This window comes from Eucyclogobius newberryi, unplaced genomic scaffold, assembly GCF_026437365.1.
Source record: "Eucyclogobius newberryi isolate DKJ021-1_F unplaced genomic scaffold, fEucNew1.0.hap1 SCAF_2, whole genome shotgun sequence".
Classification (NCBI taxonomy): Eukaryota; Metazoa; Chordata; class Actinopteri; order Gobiiformes; family Gobiidae; genus Eucyclogobius; species Eucyclogobius newberryi.
This window is the reverse complement of record NW_027315834.1, coordinates 17,691,281-17,713,800: the sequence shown is the minus strand read 5'-3', so window position 1 is coordinate 17,713,800 and position 22,520 is coordinate 17,691,281. Positions and strand designations below refer to the sequence as shown.

The following is a 22,520-nucleotide window of genomic DNA, read 5'->3' as shown; positions in this document are numbered from 1 at the left end:
CTGAGTGTCACATTATGACGAGGTAAATCCACTTCATATGTTCCACTTCAGTTTTGCCTATTTTCCAGAAGTTATAATTGTTTTTCTTTAGACATGATCAGAGCTATAGTTTGGTGCCTGTGAGTATGTGAAGATAATTCAACAGGTGAGCGTCCAACTGTGAGCTAAATAAAAGCTTAATAAAAGCTCCATGACAGACACAGATGTGAGTAAAGCCGAGAAAACACCCTGAGAGGCGGAGGCGGGAGCACGTGAAGTCACAGTCAGATAAAACCACTCCAGAGAGGCAGCAGCCGGACTTGGTTCTCCTCTGCAGCACGACACATGCACGCCGTCCTCCACGTCCACCTCTCAATGCCGCTGACCGCTCCGCGGGGCTGCCATGGCGAAGATCCGGGTGTCGTACGAGTACTCCGAGGCTGAGGACAAGAGCATAAGACTGGGACTGTTCCTGATCGCCTGTGGCATCCTCAGCCTCTTCATCCTGGGCTTCTGCTGGCTCAGCCCCACACTTCAGAGCCTCCAGAGCAAACCGGCCAACTGCACGGTGAGCCCGGCCACGAGCACCGGCGCGCGTTTAATGTGACCACGGAGACGGTCTGCGGCTGGAAATAGCGCACCACGGATTCCATTTCAGAAATTGTTTTAGCTGATTATTCCTAAATGATCCTGTTATCTAGATAACCTGAATCATCCATTCTTCTGTTTTTTGTGTGGCATTTGCAAAAGTGAAATGTGAAGTTGCAGTCATATTTTTATAGCATGGATCAAAAGTCTAATTGCTTATTGATTTAGGATCCTACAGAAAGACTGCAGACTCGGGCTGCTAATAGGTCAGCAACTCAATTGCCTAATATCTATAGCCCATCATTTTGGAAGTGTTGTTGTTTTGGGCATCAGTGATAAAGAGTGGAGCTTTATAACACAGAGCTGCCATCACTCTTTCATTCAGTTCATCCGGTCTTAAACAGACCAAATGCCCCTTGTTTTTTAAAAAGTGCTCTATGAATAAAGATTATTATTATTATTATTATTATTATTATTATGGTATTATCATCGGGCGACTTGCATGGGATTATAAAATGTACCTTTATTGCAGGCTAAGAAAGTTCTCATTCACTTTAAGTAACCTTTGTGCCGCATTTATGAATGACTATAATCAGCCATATTGTGTGGCCTCTGCTGGTCCCAGTGCTGTGTCACTTTCATCAAGTCAGAAACACAGCACAGCATTTCAGAGCTTTTCTTGTCATAAATTACAAATGACAACAGCATAAAGTCCAGCACAAATTCAAGCTTTAGTTACAATAGATCTGTAACAGTTGAACAATGTAGGCTACTGTTTTGGTTGTGCCAAAATGTTCTAAAATAAAATGGTAACTAATAGATTGTTGTGAACTCATTTGATGATAAATAATGAGTAGGCTATAAAATGTGTTGACTAATGGAGAACATTTTCTTAAGTCATCATTTTCAGCCACATATTAAGGTTGTACAACAACATGAATTAACCAAAGCTTGATCATTACAACTTTAAAAAAGAGCAATTTATAATTTGATAGTTATAATTAATTATGATTAATTCATGCAAATAATTAAAAACATAGATAATCCTTATAACATTTCCTTTAAAAGAGAAGATGTTCATGGTGATGATAAAATCAAATAGATATGTGTGTGTTGTGTGTCCAGTGACTTGTGTGTCTTGTGTGCAGGTGGTGTCGGTGCTGCGGCCTGAAGAAATGTTTGAATGTGTGTTCACATGTGGGGCGGACTGTAAGGGCACGTCCCTGTATCCGTGCCTCCAGATCTTTGTCAACAACTCAGAGTCAAACTCTGTGGCTTTGCTCCACTTTGATGAACAACAACTGGTTCTCAATCCAAAGGTAAGATCACGTTTATCTCAGCAAGGCAAACTTTTGTCCAGCAGCGTTTTGAAGTTATTACTATTATTTAATTTATTTACCTGTATTCAACCAGGAAAGTACCACTGGGATTTAGATTGTCTTTTTCAGAGCAGTTCTGTCCCCAGAGAGGAGGAGCTGATTGTACATGTTTTTAATGGTAGAGGAAACCGGAGCACCTACACATACATAGGGAGAATATACAAACTCCACACAGAAATGTCCCACGCTGCCCAGGAGTCGAACCCAGGACCTTATTAGTTTTAAAACATGTCAATTTACGATGTTCTAGGGCTGTAGGTTGTTTGGTTGATCAATTGTCTTAATTGACCAATTGTTTTATTAGTGGACTAGTCATTTTATTGGTATTATACAGGACAACAGCACTAAGGGAAGGGTATGAAGCAAGTTAGCTGTGACTTTTTGCTTTTACATACCACGACACTGTTCTAGTACTTATCTGTACATAGTCGTCATCGTATCTTGTAAGTGCAGTTTGGGATCAGAGGCATATCAGTGCATAGAGTGCTGAGCTCGTGCCACGCACCTTCTAGTTGACTAAGGGATGCAGAGATTGTGCCTTTAGTTGACGAAGAAGTTCTTTTGTCAACGGAGCCCTCGAGTGAAGAAAATGCGTAGGTGAAATCTAGATTCTATCAATAAAGACACAAGGCTGTGGTTCTGAGTTCTATATTTATTGTATTTGCAGATTCAGATATAAGAAAATGAAAATGCTGGGGGCAAGAAGAGACAGGATACACAATGATAATGTGCGTATGTAGGCTTTTTTATTCTATAAAATACATGAAAATCAATCATCCATCTCAACATATGTGATATCCTCATCATTATCCTCATCCTTGTCCTCATCTTCCTCATTATCATCATTCTCATTCTCAGACTAATCATCATCATCCTAATCATCATCCTCGTCCTAATAATCCTCATCCTCATCTTTGTCCTCATCATCATCCTCATATTCGTCATCTTCATCATCATCATCATCCTCATATTCGTCATCTTCATCCTCATTATCATCCTCATAATCATCAGTTTTATTACAAAAGATACACAGTAAAAAACATTACTTATTACACATAATCAAGAAACATTTTGAAAATGGGACACCCCTGAAGCTATCGTAGTTTAGAAGTGAGGACTATGGGATTATTCATAATATTAATAACTATTTTTACATGACGGCTACGTACAGTGTCTTCTTACTACAGTACCTACTAAATGTATGTGTAAATACACACATAGATACTCAATCACAGGTCTTACACATTAGAAATATCTTCTAGTTCTTTTGAAAGGAAATGTTACATCTTCTCTGTAATGAAAGTAAATGAACACATCTATTTATACACAAGGGCTAGCTAACATAATAAAACGTTTGCATCATATAGATGCCCTCAGTAATACAGGGTTTTGGCCTTTGCTATAGTTTCCTAGTATAGATAACATACAATTGGCGGTAGACAAAATTCTTTATAACCCTTATTTTGTGCAATATTATACAACCCAGGTCTATTCCACTGTCACAGAGGAGGGTGGAGCATGTGGATTAATGCTCCATTGTGTATTGGCTGCGACAGCAGTGTTCCTACACCAGAAACCCACATTTGTTTTCATACGTACTTAGCAAAGCGTCAGGAGAATTTTATCTGGATTGGTTTTCCTGGCGCAGCTGCCTGAAGTCATGAATGGCCCAAAAATAGATCATGGCTGTCCATTGCTCTGAGAGAGGCAGTCAGACACAACAGATCATTTAAGTATTCAGGGAGAGTCCCGTTAAGACGAACTGGTAAACAGCTGACATGTGCACCTCATGTTCAGTTGCTCATGTAATCACATCACAACTGACAGTTTGTCCAGTTGTCCAGAACATCTAGGATTACTCTCCTTATTGGCTTGTTGTTTCCGATGTCCCCACAGCAAATCTGCCTCTTCATATTCATTTCCATATGAATTTACCTCTGATGTCCTCTTGTCACCATTCTTATGCTTTATATTGGCATTGGATTGATTTTCAAATATTTTGTAATGAGTATTTGCACGTTCTATTAAGGCCCGTTGCCATGTAGAGGTGGGCAATATTGACATTTAGAGAATACTAGAATGTTGTTTTGAAAATATGCAAACTTTGAATATCATGTATATTCTTTATAGTAGCAAATGGTACAAAAAGCAATGTGAAAAATGAAAATTAAGTTTTGTTGGCCATTTAACCTTCACTAATCCATTTCACAACATGTTTCAACACGTTTCTGTTAGATTGGTACAGTGTTGTCTGATCTTGTCAGGATACTCCAAAAAATATAAAGCTATTCATTTTTGTTACCACTATTGACAATGTCTAGTTACTGCACTAGTTAGTACCAGTTAGTAAGATAAAATAGAGGCACCAGGACTCTAAATGAAACTGTTTTGGCAAATTCACTTTTGGGGAACAGCGCACACATGATACATTTCTGAAACTGTTTTGGCTGTTGTTTAAACCCAGGGAACCCCAAATCCCACCCTCTTTTAGATCTGCAAGTACTCAACTGACCTCCAGAGAGTTTCACAGTTTTGCGCTGGTGAAATCACTACAGTTAGTGGTCATTACTCTTCTTCAGTGCACGTCTGGGTCGTCGCTACAGCAACCGAGTAAATATAGAGGGAGACGGCGCGTCATCAATGGTGCTTTGTTGCCATGGTGACCACAACAGAGATGATGTAAAGAGGCAGGAGTTTGTAAGAGATAGATGGACATGTCATGCCTCGTTAAAGAGACTTGTAGTGATTTTGAAGAAGGCCGCACGGACAGAGTTTTGGGAAAGGTTTTATGAAATTACTCACTCTCAAGAAAAGACATCTACAACGTGACAGGAAGAATAAACAATAAGAAAAGACATCTACAGCGTGACAGGAAGAATAAACAATAAGAAAAGACATCTACAGCGTGACAGGAAGAATAAACAATAAGAAAAGACATCTACAACGTGACAGGAAGAATAAACAATAAGAAAAGACATCTACAGCGTGACAGGAAGAATAAACAATAAGAAAAGACATCTACAACATGACGAGAAGAATCAACAATAACAAAAGACATCTACAACATGATAGGAAGGATAAACAATAAGAAAAGACATTTACAACGTGACAGGAAGAATAAACAATAAGAAAAGACATCTACAACGTGACAGGAAGAATAAACAATAAGAAAAGACATCTACAACATGATAGGAAGAATCAACAATAAGAAAAGACATCTACAACATGACAGGAAGAATAAACAATAAGAAAATACATCTACAACGTGACAGGAAGAATAAACAATAACAAAAGATATCTACAACATGACAGGAAGAATAAACAATAAGAAAAGACATCTACAACATGACAGGAAGAATAAACAATAACAAAAGACATCTACAACGTGACAGGAAGAATAAACAATAAGAAAAGACATCTACAACATGACAGGAAGAATAAACAATAACAAAATACATTTACAACCTGACAGGAAGAATAAACAATAAGAAAAGATATCTACAACATGAGAGGAAGAATAAACAATAACAAAAGATATCTACAACATGACAGGAAGAATAAACAATAAGAAAAGACATCTACAACATGACAGGAAGAATAAACAATAACAAAATACATTTACAACCTGACAGGAAGAATAAACAATAAGAAAAGATATCTACAACATGATAGGAAGAATAAACAATAAGAAAAGACATTTACAACGTGATAGGAAGAATAAACAATAAGAAAAGACATCTACAACGTGACAGGAAGAATAAACAATAAGAAAAGACATCTACAACATGATAGGAAGAATCAACAATAAGAAAAGACATTTACAACATGACAGGAAGAATAAACAATAACAAAAGACATCTACAACATGACAGGAAGAATAAACAATAACAAAAGATATCTACAACATGATAGGAAGAATAAACAATAACAAAAGACATCTACAACATGACAGGAAGAATAAACAATAACAAAAGACATCTACAACGTGACAGGAAGAATAAACAATAAGAAAAGACATCTACAACATGACAGGAAGAATAAACAATAACAAAAGACATCTACAACGTGACAGGAAGAATAAACAATAAGAAAAGACATCTACAACATGACAGGAAGAATAAACAATAACAAAAGATATCTACAACATGACAGGAAGAATAAACAATAAGAAAAGACATTTACAACGTGATGGGAAGAATAAACAATAAGACAAGACATCTACAACGTGACAGGAAGAATAAACAATAAGAAAAGACATCTACAACGTGACCAGAAGATTAAACACCATTTCCCGTCATACTTTTAGATGTACAATATCATTTCACCCTGGAGAGACAAAGAGACCACGAGAATGGACTGTTTAGTAAGCTTTATTCGTGAGTTATTTGGCGCTCAGACCCCGGCGGAAGACGTTGCTATCATGGGCACTCCATGATCTATTTGTATTAGATGTCTCCCCCCGGAGCCTGGAGACTGGTGGTGGTAGATGTGAAGAGAAGGCAGAGGATGAGGGGAATGCAGAGGAGGAGCTGGGGAGGTGGTGGGTCGCAGTACGGTTTCAGCGGTCGAGCCATCTGCCTGAGGGCTTAAATGTGACCGCCTGGGCGCTGATTGGAGCGGGGAGGAGTGACTTGAGAGCGATGATTGGGGATGAGGAGCAGGTGCGAGGGCCATGATGCAGACGTCCCCTGACCTTTCACCCTCCTTCTTGACCGGGAAAAACGGCATAACCTCTTTGGGATAAGTGCAGAAACCTGGAAGAGTCCATGGTGAAGTGAGGGATCTGACTCTCACAGACGGACAGGCGGGCGCCCGCTTGAGTGCGATGATGGCGCTGGGGAGAGGGGTCCTTCCATGGTGGCCGACGCAGATGTAAGTTAGTTCTTCCAGGTGAATTTACGCAGGCTTCATATGTCACGTATTTCCAAGTCTAGCTCACACTTTTAATGTAATCACAAATGTTAAAGACGCTTGCATCACTGAACCAAGCAAACATGACTTTACAGTTCTGTCTGAGTTTGGCCTGAGATGCAGCGGAGGAGCTGGTGAACAGATTGTTAGATCCTCTGTATACAATATACAGAGAGAAATTGCTTGTGAGTGAGTGGGGAAAAGCAAATACATAGCTGCTGTCTGTGTTTGAGAATATGAAGCTGCTTTAGTGGCAGATTAACGCACATGGCGGCACATTTCTATATTATATTGTTATTGCTCATTGACAACCATTTGGTCATAAATAAAATCAGTTAAAGGGGACATCATATGTTAAAGGGGCTCAACATGTTATAATAGTGTGTCCTCATCATTAGTTTACTCAAAGTTGTATTTTGATTTTCACCTTCCCCCTATCCCCGCCCCTATTCTCTGTAATTATTTGTAGTTTTTTCCATTTGTTAAAAAATGTCATATTTAAAAAATAATTTGGCCAGTAGGCTTTGTATGAAAGAACACTATATAGCGTGAATTGAGGTGAGACATTCAGCAAATTGTTGGAGCCGTGAATTGAACTCATGATGGCATAAGTGCTGCTGTGTTAACCACTCAACCACCGGGCAACACTTGTAGCCTTTTTCAACAATAAAAATAAAAATCTGCTGCTTGTTAAGGTGAAATTATAGAAGTAGTGCCCGTCAGCTCTGCAGTTTTGAGGGGAAATCAATGAACCAGTTTCTATTATTAAGTCGCTTTAAATCCATACTTCAATTACTGAATTGTAAATGCACATGGCACTGCAAAGCCATTATCTGAATTTGAAAAAAGAAAGAAAGAAAGAAATGGTTTGACTCGAAGCAGAAACACAAGTTCAAATATTGATATGGTTGCAAAGGCTTGATAATCAAATAACGAGTTTGATGCCATAAAAGAATAGGCAATAGAAGGTCATTTTCAATACAAAATAATAGTTAAGTAGTAGTTTCAATAGTTTCAATACTAGTTTTAGAATAGGTATTGTTACTTTTGACAACTCTAGGTCATGTGACTATGTGCTGCTGCTCTAACCCATCATCAACATGGTCCAACTCCAAGTAATTAAAAGGATTCACCTGATCTGAAAGTACTGTACATTAAAATACGAAATATCACTAAAACATATCACCGACAGTAGTTTAGTAGTCTTCCTTAATCGTGCTGAAGCCTTTTCTAATTTGTCTAACCTTTTACCTGTAACTAATGAGGGCAGCAGACGGACAGGGGACATTAGTGGCCTGTGCAGTAGGTGAAGATGCAACAGTTCAGCAGCTCGACTGGGCGAGATGGAACGAGAATGTTGGGAAAGGGAGCAGGGGCTGAGAAAGAGGTAATTAGTGTTGTGTCCTTAGGGGGTGATAAGTTAATGGAACCGCCTGTGGACAAAATGAGTGACATGACATTAAGATCCAACCCAGCTGGACTGACAGACATCAGACCTCTAAATGTATGCATGAATTAATACTAATGGGACATAATTGAGCTGTTTGACTTGAAGCAGCTGGAAATATATCTTCCTAAAACTTCCTAAAAGAGTTTTACTTTCTTAATGTAAAGTTTACAAAAAAGTATTTGAATAAATTATAACAGTTTAGATTTATTCACACCACATTTGCAGGTCTTCTTGAAGGGTCACAGTAATTGTGTTCATGTAGCATTTGATAATGTCAATTTTTTTCCAGTTGCAACAAAGGCAACACTTTAGTTGCCCGTGCGACCCATAGACTGACTGGCACCTATCCCAGTGACTTTGGGGCCAACTAGTTGCAGGGTTACTTTGAACTTTGTTCCAGTCTTTGTTTTACAGTATGTGGATGGATGCTGTAATTCCAGAAAGTCTGTATTAACCATAAACCAGGTCCAAACAGCAATATCAACCACAGACGTATAATCTACCAACTTTTGGACTGCAGATATTCTATGATATGGTCACATCCAATCTATTTATTAGGGCAGTTTAGTTAAATTAAGCATTGTAATTAAAAGCATCATAATAACTTTTATCTACAGTGGCGTAAAAACTGTTTGCCCCTTCCTGATTTTTTTTTTTTGTATGTTTGTCACACATAAATGTTTCAGCTCAAACATATTTGAATACCGTTGTGGTCCAAGACAACACAAGGTAACACAAAATGCAGATTTTAAGTGTTATAATTAAGGGAAATCCAAAAATATCCAAAACCTACAAGGCCCTCCATGGAAAAAGTACGGTAACGCTCCCTAAACCTAATAACTGGTTGGGCCACCCTTAGAAGCAACAGCTGCAATCAAGCATTTGGGGAAACTTGCCATTGTCTATTGCAGCGCTATGGAGGGATTTTGGCCCACTCATCTTTGTAGAATTGTTATAATTCAGCCACATTGGAGGGTTCCTGCATGACCCGCATTTTTAAAAGTCAAGTCTTTCTTTCTCATTTGTTCCTGGATTTCTTTGGATCGCAGCACGATGTCTAGCTTTTGGGGATCTTCTGGTCTGTTTCGCTTTGTCAGACAGGTCCTATTTAAGTGATTTCTTGATTGAGAAAAGGTGTGGCTAGAGAGAGAACTCAGGCCTGATAAACCACAGTTGTGTTATGTTTTAACAGAAGGGGCAAAACCTTTTAACACAGGGCCAGGTAGGTTTAAATGTTGTTTTCCCATAACAATAAAATATGAATTTTTTGTTTCCCTATGTTGACTTTGACTACTATTTAAATTGGTTTGATGATCTGAAACATTTACATATGACAAACATGCAAAACAAACACCACTGTAAATGGCCACAGGTGCATAATGAGTATATTAAGTCTAGGATATACAGACATACGCATACACAGTCTCACGATTAATATTTGTGAATCACTTATAGGGAATTAAACCAACCAATCAGAATATAAACTATTAATTAACAGGTCTAGTTTGTTTACATTGGGGCAAATATTCAACTATACATACACAGCACTTGAAGAAATGTTTAGGCGTGTGGACCACACAATGTAGCCACACAAAAAATAGATTGGCATTACACATGTAAAGGCAGAATTAAAAGTCTATTTCTCTGTTTAAACTTGGATGTGAGGTAGCACTGAGTTTGTGAATCTAATATGTGTGTGTTCTCTTTGCAAATTGCATATTTATTATCATCATTATTATCTTTTCTTATCTTATTATTAGGCCCGAGCGCCACAAGCTGGCGAGAGGCCTATTAATCCCGCGAAAGTGCGCACATAGTGCGCACGAAATCGAGCGCAAAGCGCTCGCCCACTTCCAAACACTCACTAACGCACTCCTTCACTCACGCACGCCCCGTGCATACTAATTAGTAGTAGGAAAATGGAACATTACCGTTGTGAACGGGCAAAGCCCGTGCAAAAGTGCGCACTAAACGAGCACTTTACACCGCGAAGCGGTCGTCATCCCCATATAAAGCACTCATTTGCGCTAAGTAGCTCACGAATACGTTCCCCATATCTTGCATGTTCCGTGCATATAAGCATGTAATGCAAAAATTTAACATTATTACTCTTTAGAGGGTCAAAAACACAAAGTGGGCGGAGCCCACTCAAAATTAACGAAAGTACCCGTCAGTGAGCAGGGACTTCTTCTTCTTCTTCTTCTTCTTCTTCTTCTTCTTCTTCTTCTTCTTCTTCTTCTTCTTCTTCTTCTTCTTCTTCTTCTTCTTCTTCTTCTTCTTCTTCTTCTTCTTCTCGGGACCAACCCCCCTATTTTTCACCCAGTGAACATTGACGAAAAGTCACAAAAATTTGCACACCTCTAAAAATCATGCCTCTCTACATTCTGGCTATTTCCCTTTTCTAAAATAAAAAAAAAATGGCGCGTCAGCGCCCCCAAATGTACCAAAAATGCATTGAGAGATAGGAAATGACCCAAAAAAAATCTGATCGTAGAATCATGAAATTTGGCGCAGAGGTAGATGGTGACAAGAGAAGTAAAAAATATTATCATGGCAACGCCGTCCGCCCAACCAAATGTCGGCCATTTTGCTTCAAAAATGGCTAAACATGACTCGGGAGTTTTTCAAAACTTCGTACTTTTACGAACTCCTCCCAGGGCGTTGGCCCTAAAAAGCTGAAATTTGGTGAAAATGCTACTGAGGAGTGGGACATCAAAAGTTATTCAAATTACATTGATACCTCTCACGGTCTCTGTGCGGCGAAGCCGCAAACTTTAGCTAGAATTTCAGAAATCTCCCAAATTTAACATTTCTGCCGTTTGCGCAGATAAAGTCCGAATTGCGTCAAATTAGAATCAGTTGTTAAACTCTTTGCCCTAAACCTACTTGAAGTGAAATAAATTATTTTGGCGCCACAGCGCCCCCTACAGATTTTATATGGAGGTTAAATTTTTTGTTTTGCGAAATTATATGAAATTTGACACACAACTAAATTTTGGCATCCCCATCAAAAAAGTTAATGAGACTCATGTCATAATTGTTATGGCTTTGCCGTAACGATGACCGAAACCTTCCATGTTATTCCAATGGGGAAATCGCCAGAACATGTTTACACTTTAGACTTTCACAAACTCCCCCTCAGGGCTTTAGCCCTATTAACCTGAAATTTGGTGAGACTCATCTTCAGGACCATCAAAAGTTATCCACATTTTTATTCAAAGAGTCACGGTGTCTGTGCGGCAAAGCCGCACATTTTGCCAAGAATTCAAAATAAAATTGCTTTTTGATGGTAAAACAAAGGGGAGAAGATGTGACAGCGTCACAGATTCAGCAGTAGGCGTAATAAAAGGACAATTGGGGCGCGTTAGCGCCCCCTCCTCTTGCGGCGTGGCGGCGGCGTGGCGGCGGCGTGGCGAGGGCCGATCATTGCCGCTTGCGGCTATATTTATTATTATTATTCATTTTGATAGTGCCTGCTAATGAACATAGATGATACACATGTTGTAAACATGCTGGATTGTAGCATGGGCTAATTTTCATGTGTTGTCCCACATTCACTTCCACAATTTCTTTCAAACACCAGTATTGACCTTATTCCGCCCGCCAACGTTTCCCTCTTTTCCCACGTGATCACCACCTCACCACTAAAATATGCTATAGAGAAGATTGTCTGTGTACTTGTGACTGTAGTCACATGACATTGACTTTAAATACTCATCATGCCCTTGTTGCCAACTAAGTGCCCTGATGAAGACTCGTTTGTGGGTTGAAAATCATTGGTGTTGTAATAAACTAAAATATTTTTTAGTGCACTAGATGGAGTGCCTCGGATCTGTTCCTTCTGTTGTTTAACTGTGTCTGCCCTGATCCTACAAAGAGCACTTTATTTACCACAAGTGATTAAGCGAGCACTCACAGTAATCTCCTCAATTATTCTAATAACTCCTTTTAATAATAAAGCATTAGATTAATTAGTTATCTCTCTTAAAGCAAAAAATGTGGACCGTAAAAAGAACGCAACTCTTGTCATGTGTAATTTTTTTTCTGGTGAAATTTGAATTCATATTTGGCAAAATGGTCATACTTATCCAGAGCTATGAGTCAAAGCAACAGCAAAGCACAAACATAACACATTTATGCCCAGTTTTTCTCTTTGTATTCCTGTTGTTTCTCTCCACGCAGAGACTGTTTCATTTAATGCGTCTGAGTTCATTATGCTCTTCTGGCCTCATATCAAATGTGACCATAACTCTCTGACAGGCTTCAGAGAAACACTGGAATAATTCAGGCAGTCTAGCTTGGTTTTGTACCCTTCATTAAACTTGAGATTGATTAAAATCCTTTGTATCTGAAAATGGACCTCTATTATTTATTTTACTGCAGTTAGAGAGAGGCAGCTTCACTCAGTGATTTCCCAGAGTGCCTTTCTCTAGATCACATACTGTATAAAATGTGCTCCTGAGTTGTGTAATAGGTCTGACAATATATGATGTAAAGGATTTACAATATTTAACCAGGCAAACTCTTGTTTTGGAAAAAAGGTGAGCTGCACACGTCAGGCGCAGTACAAGACCATCAGGAAAATATCTGAATTAAGGTGCAACAGTCAGATGTTCAGATTTCATGTGTAATAACTAACTAATGTAAAATCTTTGATATTAGGTTCACATTAAGCCAAGCGCTGAGTGATGGAGTCCCGTTGGGTTTTAAGTAAAACCGTCCAATGGTGTATCGTCTTACTGTTAATGAAGGGCACTGGGCTTGAAAAGTGTTTCTGAAATAAGATTCTAGCTTCTCCTTTGATTTGCATATCAATATTGCAATATGTTAATTGAAACAAAGCCCTAAATCAAACTAAGATTTAATATTGTCAACCGACTCAGTCTCCTTCCCTTGCACAGTTCATTCATTCATTTTCTACCGCATGTTAGGAGTCGCAGGTGACTGGTGCCTATCCTAGTGTCTTTGGGCCTTAGGCGGAGTACACCCTGGACAGGGGCCAGCTCGTCGCAGGGTTAACACAGAGAGAATCAGAATAAGAAAAAGTTTATTGCCATTGCTAATTAACAGAATTCACAAACATAGGAACTTGCTTTGGTGATTCAGTGCAACATAAAACAAATAACAATGATAAAACAACCTATATAAAAGAAAAACAATTTCACTCTACTATAGAATAAAAACAAAATAAAAATAAGAATTCTATGTACACAAAATTTACAGTTAAAGGCGCAATGGACGATTTTTCAGCAATTTGAGAACGCAGGCGGAAGTGCGCATGCCCGTGCGGACTGACACAACAAACACGTGCGTTTGTTTATTAGCACGACGGATCGCATCGCATCTCTCGTCTCCCGTAGATTTCCGTCTTCTTCTGAGTCAGCTCGAACAGTCTTTCTCGTCTTCATTTTGTCCCGTACACTGAGGGAACTATATTATGATAGATCCATGCGCTTAGACACGCGGAAATGTGGGACTGCAGGTGAGCGATAGGTGCGTTTTATGATTGATACGTGGCAGGACTAATCACCAGTCCACGCCACGAGGAAATAAGACTCAGATTTGGGCCAAAAAAATCGTCCATTCAACCTTTAAATAACAGATGCAGTGCAGAAAGTGACCAGTGCAGTGAATATTCAGTTAACCAATTCACTTTTTCATCGGAAATGCAAATGATAAACTTTCAAAGTATCAAGCATTGGTTGGTATAATCCCTCATTTGCCCAGGAGTGGTCCCAAAGTTGAAATTCAAAGTGTGATACAGTCTTTTGGGCAGTAGCTGTTTGGTCTCATCAATGTAATGCTTCTTCCACAGGGATCAGACATCCACTTTCACCTCAAACCACGCATTTTAGGACAGTAAGGTATATTAACATTTTAAGCAAGGAAAAGGAATGGTGTGAAAGAGGTGTGAAGGAGACAAGGAGACCATTTCTGTGAAAAAAAAGAAATATAAATGGTTACTTAAGAGGCAATATAAAATAAAAAGGGAAAAAGAAAGAAAGAAGATGATTTGTTGTTTTCACTGATACATTTATTAATTTCTACTTAGAAGCCTTCGGTTCGAATATTTTCACCTTTATTTGGTTAAAAGTGTTTCTAAATATCTCAATATAAAACTGAAATTGACTTCTCTTATGAATTGGAAGATGAAAAAAATGAGGGAGGATTTTGTTATTCAAAAGTTATTCAGTTCTTTCTGTGCCTGTCACTTAAAGAGCAGTGTAAAAAGCGGTGTAAAAAGCGGACTGGTTTCTAAATGGAGAAAGGACGGAAGAGACGGAGGCAGGTGGGTGGTTCAGCTCAGCCAATTAGCAAAGTCATTTCCTCATTTATGGCTTAATTATGTCATGAATGCAAATGACAGGAGCAATGGGGTATCCAAAGGCCATATCAGTACAGCTGACTGTCAAGGATCCACTTAACATGTATTAATGGTAAAATACGATATCTTATTTAACTCATAATTTACTAATGTTCTCTAATTGGTTGAACTATTGTGTTACGGACTTGTTCTTGAAGATAGGCGATGACAAGGATTTGTAGAAGTAAATACGATGCAGTCTTACTTGGCAATTCTATTAGCCCAAGCCATTTCTGTCACATACTTTTAAAACTACTTTAATAAACTGTAAGAATACTTCCAATTGTTTTGAAACGTTGAAAGTGAATAGGACAAAGTCTGCAAAAATTAAAGCTCAGCAGACATTAAACTAACCTCAAAAATTATGAAACGGCTTATGTAATCATGGATGTAATAATGGATGACGATCACAGTAATGTAATTGTATGCAATCTTAAATTAATTAACTGGGGCGCCACGGGGAACATTGATGTCTTCTGGCAGGGCCCGAAGTCAGGACATTATTAGTCTTTAATAATTTCTGACATTTCCTGACAGGCTGTTTTCACCTGTTTCCCTTCTCTATAATTGCCCTGAGGAGACAGTGGTGTAGGCTCAGGTCGTACTTCTACAAGAGACTATTTGCATGTCACTGCACTTTTTTCGGGCTCACACGCTCACACAGTCTGGTGTGTAAGCGTGTTGTCATGGTAACCCCACATGATCTGAGGAAGTTGTGTGAAGGCCCATCTGATTTGATTAAACACAAACCAGTCAAAATTGCCATTTGAACGGGTACTGTTGCAATTCGTACATTTTTCATATTGTGTAGGATAATCAATATGTTTAATCGTAATTTTCAGTGTGTTTTTTGGGATTACCCTTCAGTTTTGTATCAAGTCAGATGCCCTCCCTACTTGCGTCTGGTGGTAAAATGAAAACAAAAAAACGAAGAGCTGCAAAATACGCTGTTATCGTCTTATTTTTCTTCAAAATCGTAGTCTGTTTCTCAGTTGTCACACACTGAACTTCTCCGTTCCAATCACACCATCGTCGCTATTGCAGCAGTTTGATCCACAGTAACAGCCAAGCACCAATCAGCCTCCCGTGATGCCCTTGTTAGTGATGTGCTGAAACTAGTACAAGCACAACGAGCTGCTCTGCATTCTGCAAGACAGCCTGCTATTATGTAAGGAAACCTGCTGGGTAAGCGCTCGCTCTCTTCAAAGATGCGAGAACAACAGTGCTCTCTATCTTTGTATTTGTGCAGTGATTACAACGACAATGAGGTTCACAACATTTAGACGGATGTTGACTGATGTAATTGGTATTTTCTCTTCATGTTTTGTAACAATTTTGACAGTAATATTTTTTTATTGAGAGTATCCACAAAATCTCCCTTGGCAAACTGAAATGCTTGTACTGTGGTGGTGTGCGAGGGCCTGTGCAATTTTAGTATTTGTTTAATGTAAAGACGAGAATTTCTGGTAAATCGTTATTAAGAACTATTTTATCCATGGGTCAGTCTCGTTTTAGACCTGGTTTGTCCTGGTAAAGTACAGGTTTAGATTTGGTAGTACTCGGAAAGCCAAATACTATCTAAGGTGGTACTTGGTGTGAAAAGAAGAAAAAGATGGCCTAAACAATTACATTCTAAAAACCATTGGGGGAAAAATTGTGAAGCCACTTATGCTTTCCTAATTTGCAGCTCCGTGCATTGTCAACTAAAAAGGGGTGTGGCACTGGCAAAAGCTCACAAAATGATTATGATCTCACACAAAGTCTATAATAAACAACATTTTAGACAGAGAAAACTCTCCAAAATGCTCCTTTCTGCTCTTGCGTGAACATCCACACAATCCTAATGAAACAATGATTTGACTTGGAACAAATTTGGTCGACTAAGACGCCATCGACGGATTAATGGAGCTCAACAGTCCCGCCCACTTCAAAGTTTATTTCTCATTTATTTTTGGCATAGAGAAGAGTTAAAAGGCACGATGGAGACGAAGCAGCAATGTTGTAGCTAATGCACAGTTGTTTTCAGTCCAAAAAAACACACATTCTGCAACATGTTTTAATAAATTTGCAGATTGTAAAGTTTCACAAACAGATATTTCATAGGTCTGCTCATTACTCAACACAGAGCCAATTAGCCCCGAGCAAGCTTTCAAACATTTAAAGGTCCCATAACATGCAAAATTGACTTTTCAGAGCTTTTAACCTTCTTACATTGCTATTTGTGCTTCATATATGTACCCAGAGTGTTTTTTTTGGTTGATTCCCGCAGTTTTTAGCTATATTACAGACTATCTCCTTTCCTCGAATCTCCAAACTGACGGGCGGTGGCTGCAAGACCGCGTCATACCCACAGGCACGCGTCACCATCCCCCCTCATAGATAGATCTATAGATATATCTGCTCTGCGCACGCTGTAGAATAAACACCAGATTTATTTAGTCTCAAAGTAATGTTGATCTGAAGTTCTATCGTTTCTCACTCACTGGCGCGGCAGGAGCGGCGCAGCGCGGAGCTGACAGCTGTGGGGCACACACTACGTCACGAGTGGGCGGGGCACACACGCGCTCTGAGACTACGTCACGGGTGGGCGGGGCACACAGGCGCTCTGAGACTACGTCACGGGTTGGGCGGGGGAGCCAGATCGCTCTTCGCAAGGGTGGGGGCGAATATCAAACCAAGCCGTTTGCATTTCCGGGTTGGTGAGGGGGTCCAAGGTCTGGGTGATATTTCTTAACTATTATGTTAAGGGTGTTGCACAACCCTTATTATTATCAATTATACACTTAGGATAAACTACGAAACGTGAAAAATGCATGTTATGGCACCTTTAAGACTCATTTATTTTATTTATGGGAAATTCCTTGTGCGATCACTGTTGGCTAAAAACCTAGAGGACCACAACACAACACGAATTACACTTTGTTGAATTAAAAATATAGCTCTTGATTTGATTGTGCTGAAGTCTCTGTATTTGTCTGCGTGTTTGCCAGTGCTCGTACGTTCCTCCCTGTGAGAGGGACAACCAGAAGAACCGGGACAGTGTTTTGTGGTGGGAGGATTACTTCACGAGAGAGGTCAGCTCACAGTCGTTCACCTGCTTCTTCAACCAGCAGAGGAGGTGAGGCGCCGACACTGGGGGCTCAGTTTGCAGCTCTCACACCAAAATGCTGAGGCGGAGGACGTGTGAAAGTTACCTTAGCAACAGATCATTGTTTCCAAGCACGAGTGGCCAGCTGCTGCATTCACTCAGTTCAAGACAAGTTAAATGTACGCACAAGGCACACATTTTGTGACAGTTTAAACGTTAAATTAAGCAAATAAATAAAGTTGTGCTCATATATTTTTGTTTGTCAAATTATTACCATGATGCAAATGATGCTGCGTTCATGTGGGAAAATGTTCTTCTGAGTTACAAATCCACATGAACGCTTTGCACAAATCCGGAAAAGAACTCGTTAGAATTGTCCACATCATAAGAGCAACAGATTTATGCAGGAAAGACCGTCACAATTTTTTAATGAATTACAAGTGTAACCTTAGCTAAAATAAAAATAGTCTTGACAGGATAGATTCTTTTTTTCGCAACAAATACGCTTAACATTTGAGAAGGCAAATCACAACAAATCCTTAACAGTTAGCTCTAAACGCTGTTAAAAAGTGGACTCAGTGATTTTATAATTGGTGACATCAAAATCCAGACTTTCCGAGACAAAAGCACCCATTACGCATGAATGTAGCGTTAAGACAAATTTTGTTGACTTATTTATAGTACAGTTGCTATGGTAACAGTTATGGAATTACCCATGGACACGTATGTCACACCTGCTGCCCATGTCCAGGAAGAAAGTAACATGATAAATCTCACCGAAATTGGAAAAGTGTAGAATCTGTGTAAAAACCCTAAACTGTCTGTGTACTCCCTCTGTCCAAGTTGGTTGGTTCTGATCTTCAAAACATTTTACTTATGTTTATCATTGTTGCTATGTTTTTTTTATTACAATGATCTGTTATCTTATTAGGAAATAATATAAATACTACTAATAAAATTATTTTAGATTTTTTTTTTTTGAGGAAAGGTCAACTCACTGTTAACTTAATAACAAACCAACTCAGGCCAACACAGAATGGTCGATAAATAATTCTCGTAATCTCTAAATCCATTGGAGATGAAGCATTTACCCGTTAACTAGAGTGTTGTTTAAATATCACACTGAGACGAGCCACTGCTTCAAATTCAGGTCAGCACTTCCAAATATAGTCAAAATTGTAAAGGCTGGAAAACCCTGAGAACCCTCTCTTCGTCAGCTTAATCACGTAGTTTCTCAGTGCTTTGCTGTGGCCTTGTGTACTTTTTACTTCAGCAGCAGAATCATGGTTTGAAATAGGAGTTAAGGAGGCCATTTTAGTTTCAAAAAACAAAAAACTTCAAACAGGAAAGGAGGTTTAGGGTCCAATTTACCAGCCATCTACAACAGCGTTTTGAGGCCCTGGTCTGCCAACAGTACAGACCTGTCAAATGCTAATCAGGTACTCAGTTGTGATGAGGGAGCTGCAGTCAGCAAACAGTAGGATTTCTATGGCCCAGCACAGGGCTGTTAGGGGAACAAAGAAGATTAGTTTGAGATAACTTGGAAACTTGGAGTAACAAGACAGGCAGGCTATTATCAGGTAAGTCCTCGAAAGGTCTTGATTTTGATGACTACAACTGAATCCTTTTCTATTCTATTCGTGCATACTTTAACATTATGCATTGCACTTGTAGGTTTGCAGGTCTTTTAGGTTTGTTAAATGTTTGTTTAGATTCATCGACTGAATTGGCTTCATCTCTGATTCAGTTTTAATGTTTTGCTTTTTCACACTGTGGTCCAAAGAAAGAAAGAAAAAAACGACAAAGGCTATTCCCTGAAACGAAAAGCAAATGTAAAAAGCTTTACATCTTCGTCTTCCACCCCTGCTATGCATTCAGGAACAGGAAACTGACAGAATGATGTAAAATCTGTTTATGTTGGATTTAGGTTTCATTGCTCTTGATATAGTAGTGTGTTGAAACCTTGTGTGAACTACAAGCATCAATCATGTTATAATACATTATTTGGACTATTTTCACACATTTAATCACACAGGTATTGATGATTTAATTAACCCAAGGACATTGTATTCCTCGACGCCGCCTCAGTCACTCAGTGCGTGTGTGTGTGCGTGTGTGTGTGTGTGTGTGTGTGTGTGCGTGCGTGCGTGCGTGTGTGTGTGTGCAGGCCTGACGACGTGTTGTGGAGGCGCTCCCATGACACCAGTGTGCTGCTCCACTGTGTGCTGTGGCCGATGGTGTCTCTGCTGCTGGGCACTCTGATCGTCCTCCTCACCGTGTGTGCTCGCTCCCTGGCTGTGCGCGCCGAGGCCTTGCAGAAGAGAAAGTGCTCCTACGAGGTGTGCCAGGACCTGGGTAGTGCCGCCTCGGACCGGAACAAGGCTGCAGACCCCCTCGCCACGAGTTCGGACCCGGAGCTCTCATCTCCGTCACGGACATTGCCCCTGTTTGCCGTGCCAGTGCGTAGACGAGATCGTGAACACTGAATTGGACGGAAACTGAGCAATTAGCAACTGAGGTGGAAGTACCCTGAGCCATCTGTGCGGTTCAGGATGTCAGATGATGTTCAGTCTGTGGCGTATGACTCTGACTCTGTTTTGAGCTGCTGTAGAGTTCTGCTCCGTAGGGACACAGGAAGGGTACTTCAGACAGTAGCAGTGCTGTAATTTATGTGGCACACTGCAAGTCTCAGAACCTATAATTCTCTTCTGTCTTGGAGCTTTAGCGCACTCTCAAGTTGGCTAAATGTACCGGTAGTTAAAAATGTTCCTCTTGTAGCTCAATCCCAGTAGCCAAAAGTGTGCACTTTTAGACTTATGGAGCGCTAAATATTATTGTATGCTACCTAGGGCTGCAACACCTGATTAGAATAATCCTGACTTATTGACAATTAAAGTAATCAAAAACAGATTTAGTAATTGTTAGTTGTTATCTGCACAATTCAGACTCTAAAAATGAATTTCCAAACAAAGACAGCCACATAATGAAATCAAACTGTGAAAAAAATAATTTAAAAAATGTGTGATTTGTATCAAAAATGTGCTTTATTTGTAATTATTCTCTATTTAAATTGTATAGGGATAAAAATATATTAAGAAAATCTTAATATTCAATAGAAATAATTCTTTGACAAGTTGACTATAAAAGTAAGTTAGTTGCAGCCTTTTTATCTAAAATCTAATATGTGATGAAAGTTTGTAACTAAATGGCAACAAAACACAGTATTTACGGTAAAATGTTGAATCAAAACTACAGCCATACTCTGAAAAGTATGTATTTTATGTAGCAAAAATAGCCAAAAAGAAAATACACTCTCAGTTTAATTGTGTTGACTATCAATACCAACCAAGCACTTCTAATATTGAAGGAAGAAATAATGATTTCTTTATTTCAGAAAAAAGTTGTGATGTTTAAGATTTTACAATTCATTTTATGTACAAACTCATCAGTAACAGCGCTTGACATTGTAAAATCACTTTTTAGAAATGTTTGACCAAAGTCTGTGGCTGTGTTTATGAAATTAACTGAAAGGTTGATTGAAAGTACTGTATGTGAACCTTGTTTTTGTTGCTAGTCAAATTTGTTAAGGACTATTTTATTTTATTATCTATTTATTAGACGCAGTAAGTAATTAGTGACATTTTTGGGCCTTTTGTGCTCTCAAAACAGGTTCCGCATACTTTACATCATGAAAACCCAAATAGTTTGGAGTCAGATGTTTGAATTGGAAGCTCTTGTGTATTATACGGTTTATATTTTACGTGTACCATCTTGATAAGAAGCAAACATGACTGAAATCTTCTTATTGGCCTAGCTCTTAGCTCAGGTTCACCTGGTGCATCATGCTTAGGGGGGTGAACGTCCCCACTCACTGCTGTAGCTCTTTGGGCTGTTTTTGCATCTTATACATTTTGTATAACTTTATTTATTATACAATATAAACTAAGTGTTTTTAATTATGTTCATATCTGACGTTACCTTCCACAGCAGTAAAGCCGGTTGATGTAGCAAAGGGAATTCTGTATATCCAGCGCACCTTACAATGTAATAGCATTTTTTGTTGAGCTCTATTATTACTGTTAAGGTTTTGTTTGGAAATTAAAGAATATACTCTCCAAGGTTCATTCCTACCTCGTTTTGTTATATTGCAATTTACATTTTCAGTTAATGGTTCTGTAGCGCCAAAGTCAAGGAAAACTTTTTAAACTTGGGGTAAAAGCCATTGTATTTCCATGTGTGTGACTCCTGAGCCATCTCTCCAAAGAAAGTGTGTGATGTAGCCTTACCGTTCTTACAAGACTAACATGATCCACATCATTTAATGCCATATGCAAAGTGTGGCCCTATCCATCTCTGTTCTTCATCTCTAAATGTTGAAATATACTATATGTCTTGCACACTATTTAAATTGTCTGTGTTTAGGTCAAACTGTTTGAAATGTTTAGTCTCAGTTTGTACTTTCCATGTTTTGTTTTGTATCTTGTCCTCTGCTTTGTTCAGCTGTGACCTCTGTGATCAGGTTAGCTTAAATGTGTTTTCACATGCAACGACTATAGTGCCTGATAGAGACCTTTAAATAAAACACCTTTTGTGCTTAAACCGCTTTTGTTTCACTCTTGACCTTGTATTTCGCTCTAGAAGCAGACTGGATTGTATGGCTATGTCCTTTCATTTCCCCTGGTTTTTCATTAAAATAATAAAATCCCATCATAATCTCAGGCTCCTGAGTGACCTCACTGTGGACACGAGGAAACCATGAAT

General features: G+C 39.1%; 1 protein-coding gene across 1 annotated transcript; it reads left to right on the top strand.

The window, feature by feature from the left end:
- The first annotated feature begins 276 nt into the window (after nt 1-276).
- LOC140367429 (calcium-activated potassium channel subunit beta-4-like) lies at nt 277-20,772 on the top strand. Its single transcript, XM_072453910.1, has 4 exons — nt 277-547; nt 1,716-1,886; nt 17,662-17,789; nt 19,927-20,772. Exons 1-4 carry the CDS (start codon nt 383-385, stop codon nt 20,243-20,245), a joined length of 783 nt encoding a protein of 260 aa, XP_072310011.1. The 5' UTR covers nt 277-382; the 3' UTR covers nt 20,246-20,772.
- The last annotated feature ends 1,748 nt before the right edge of the window (nt 20,773-22,520 follow it).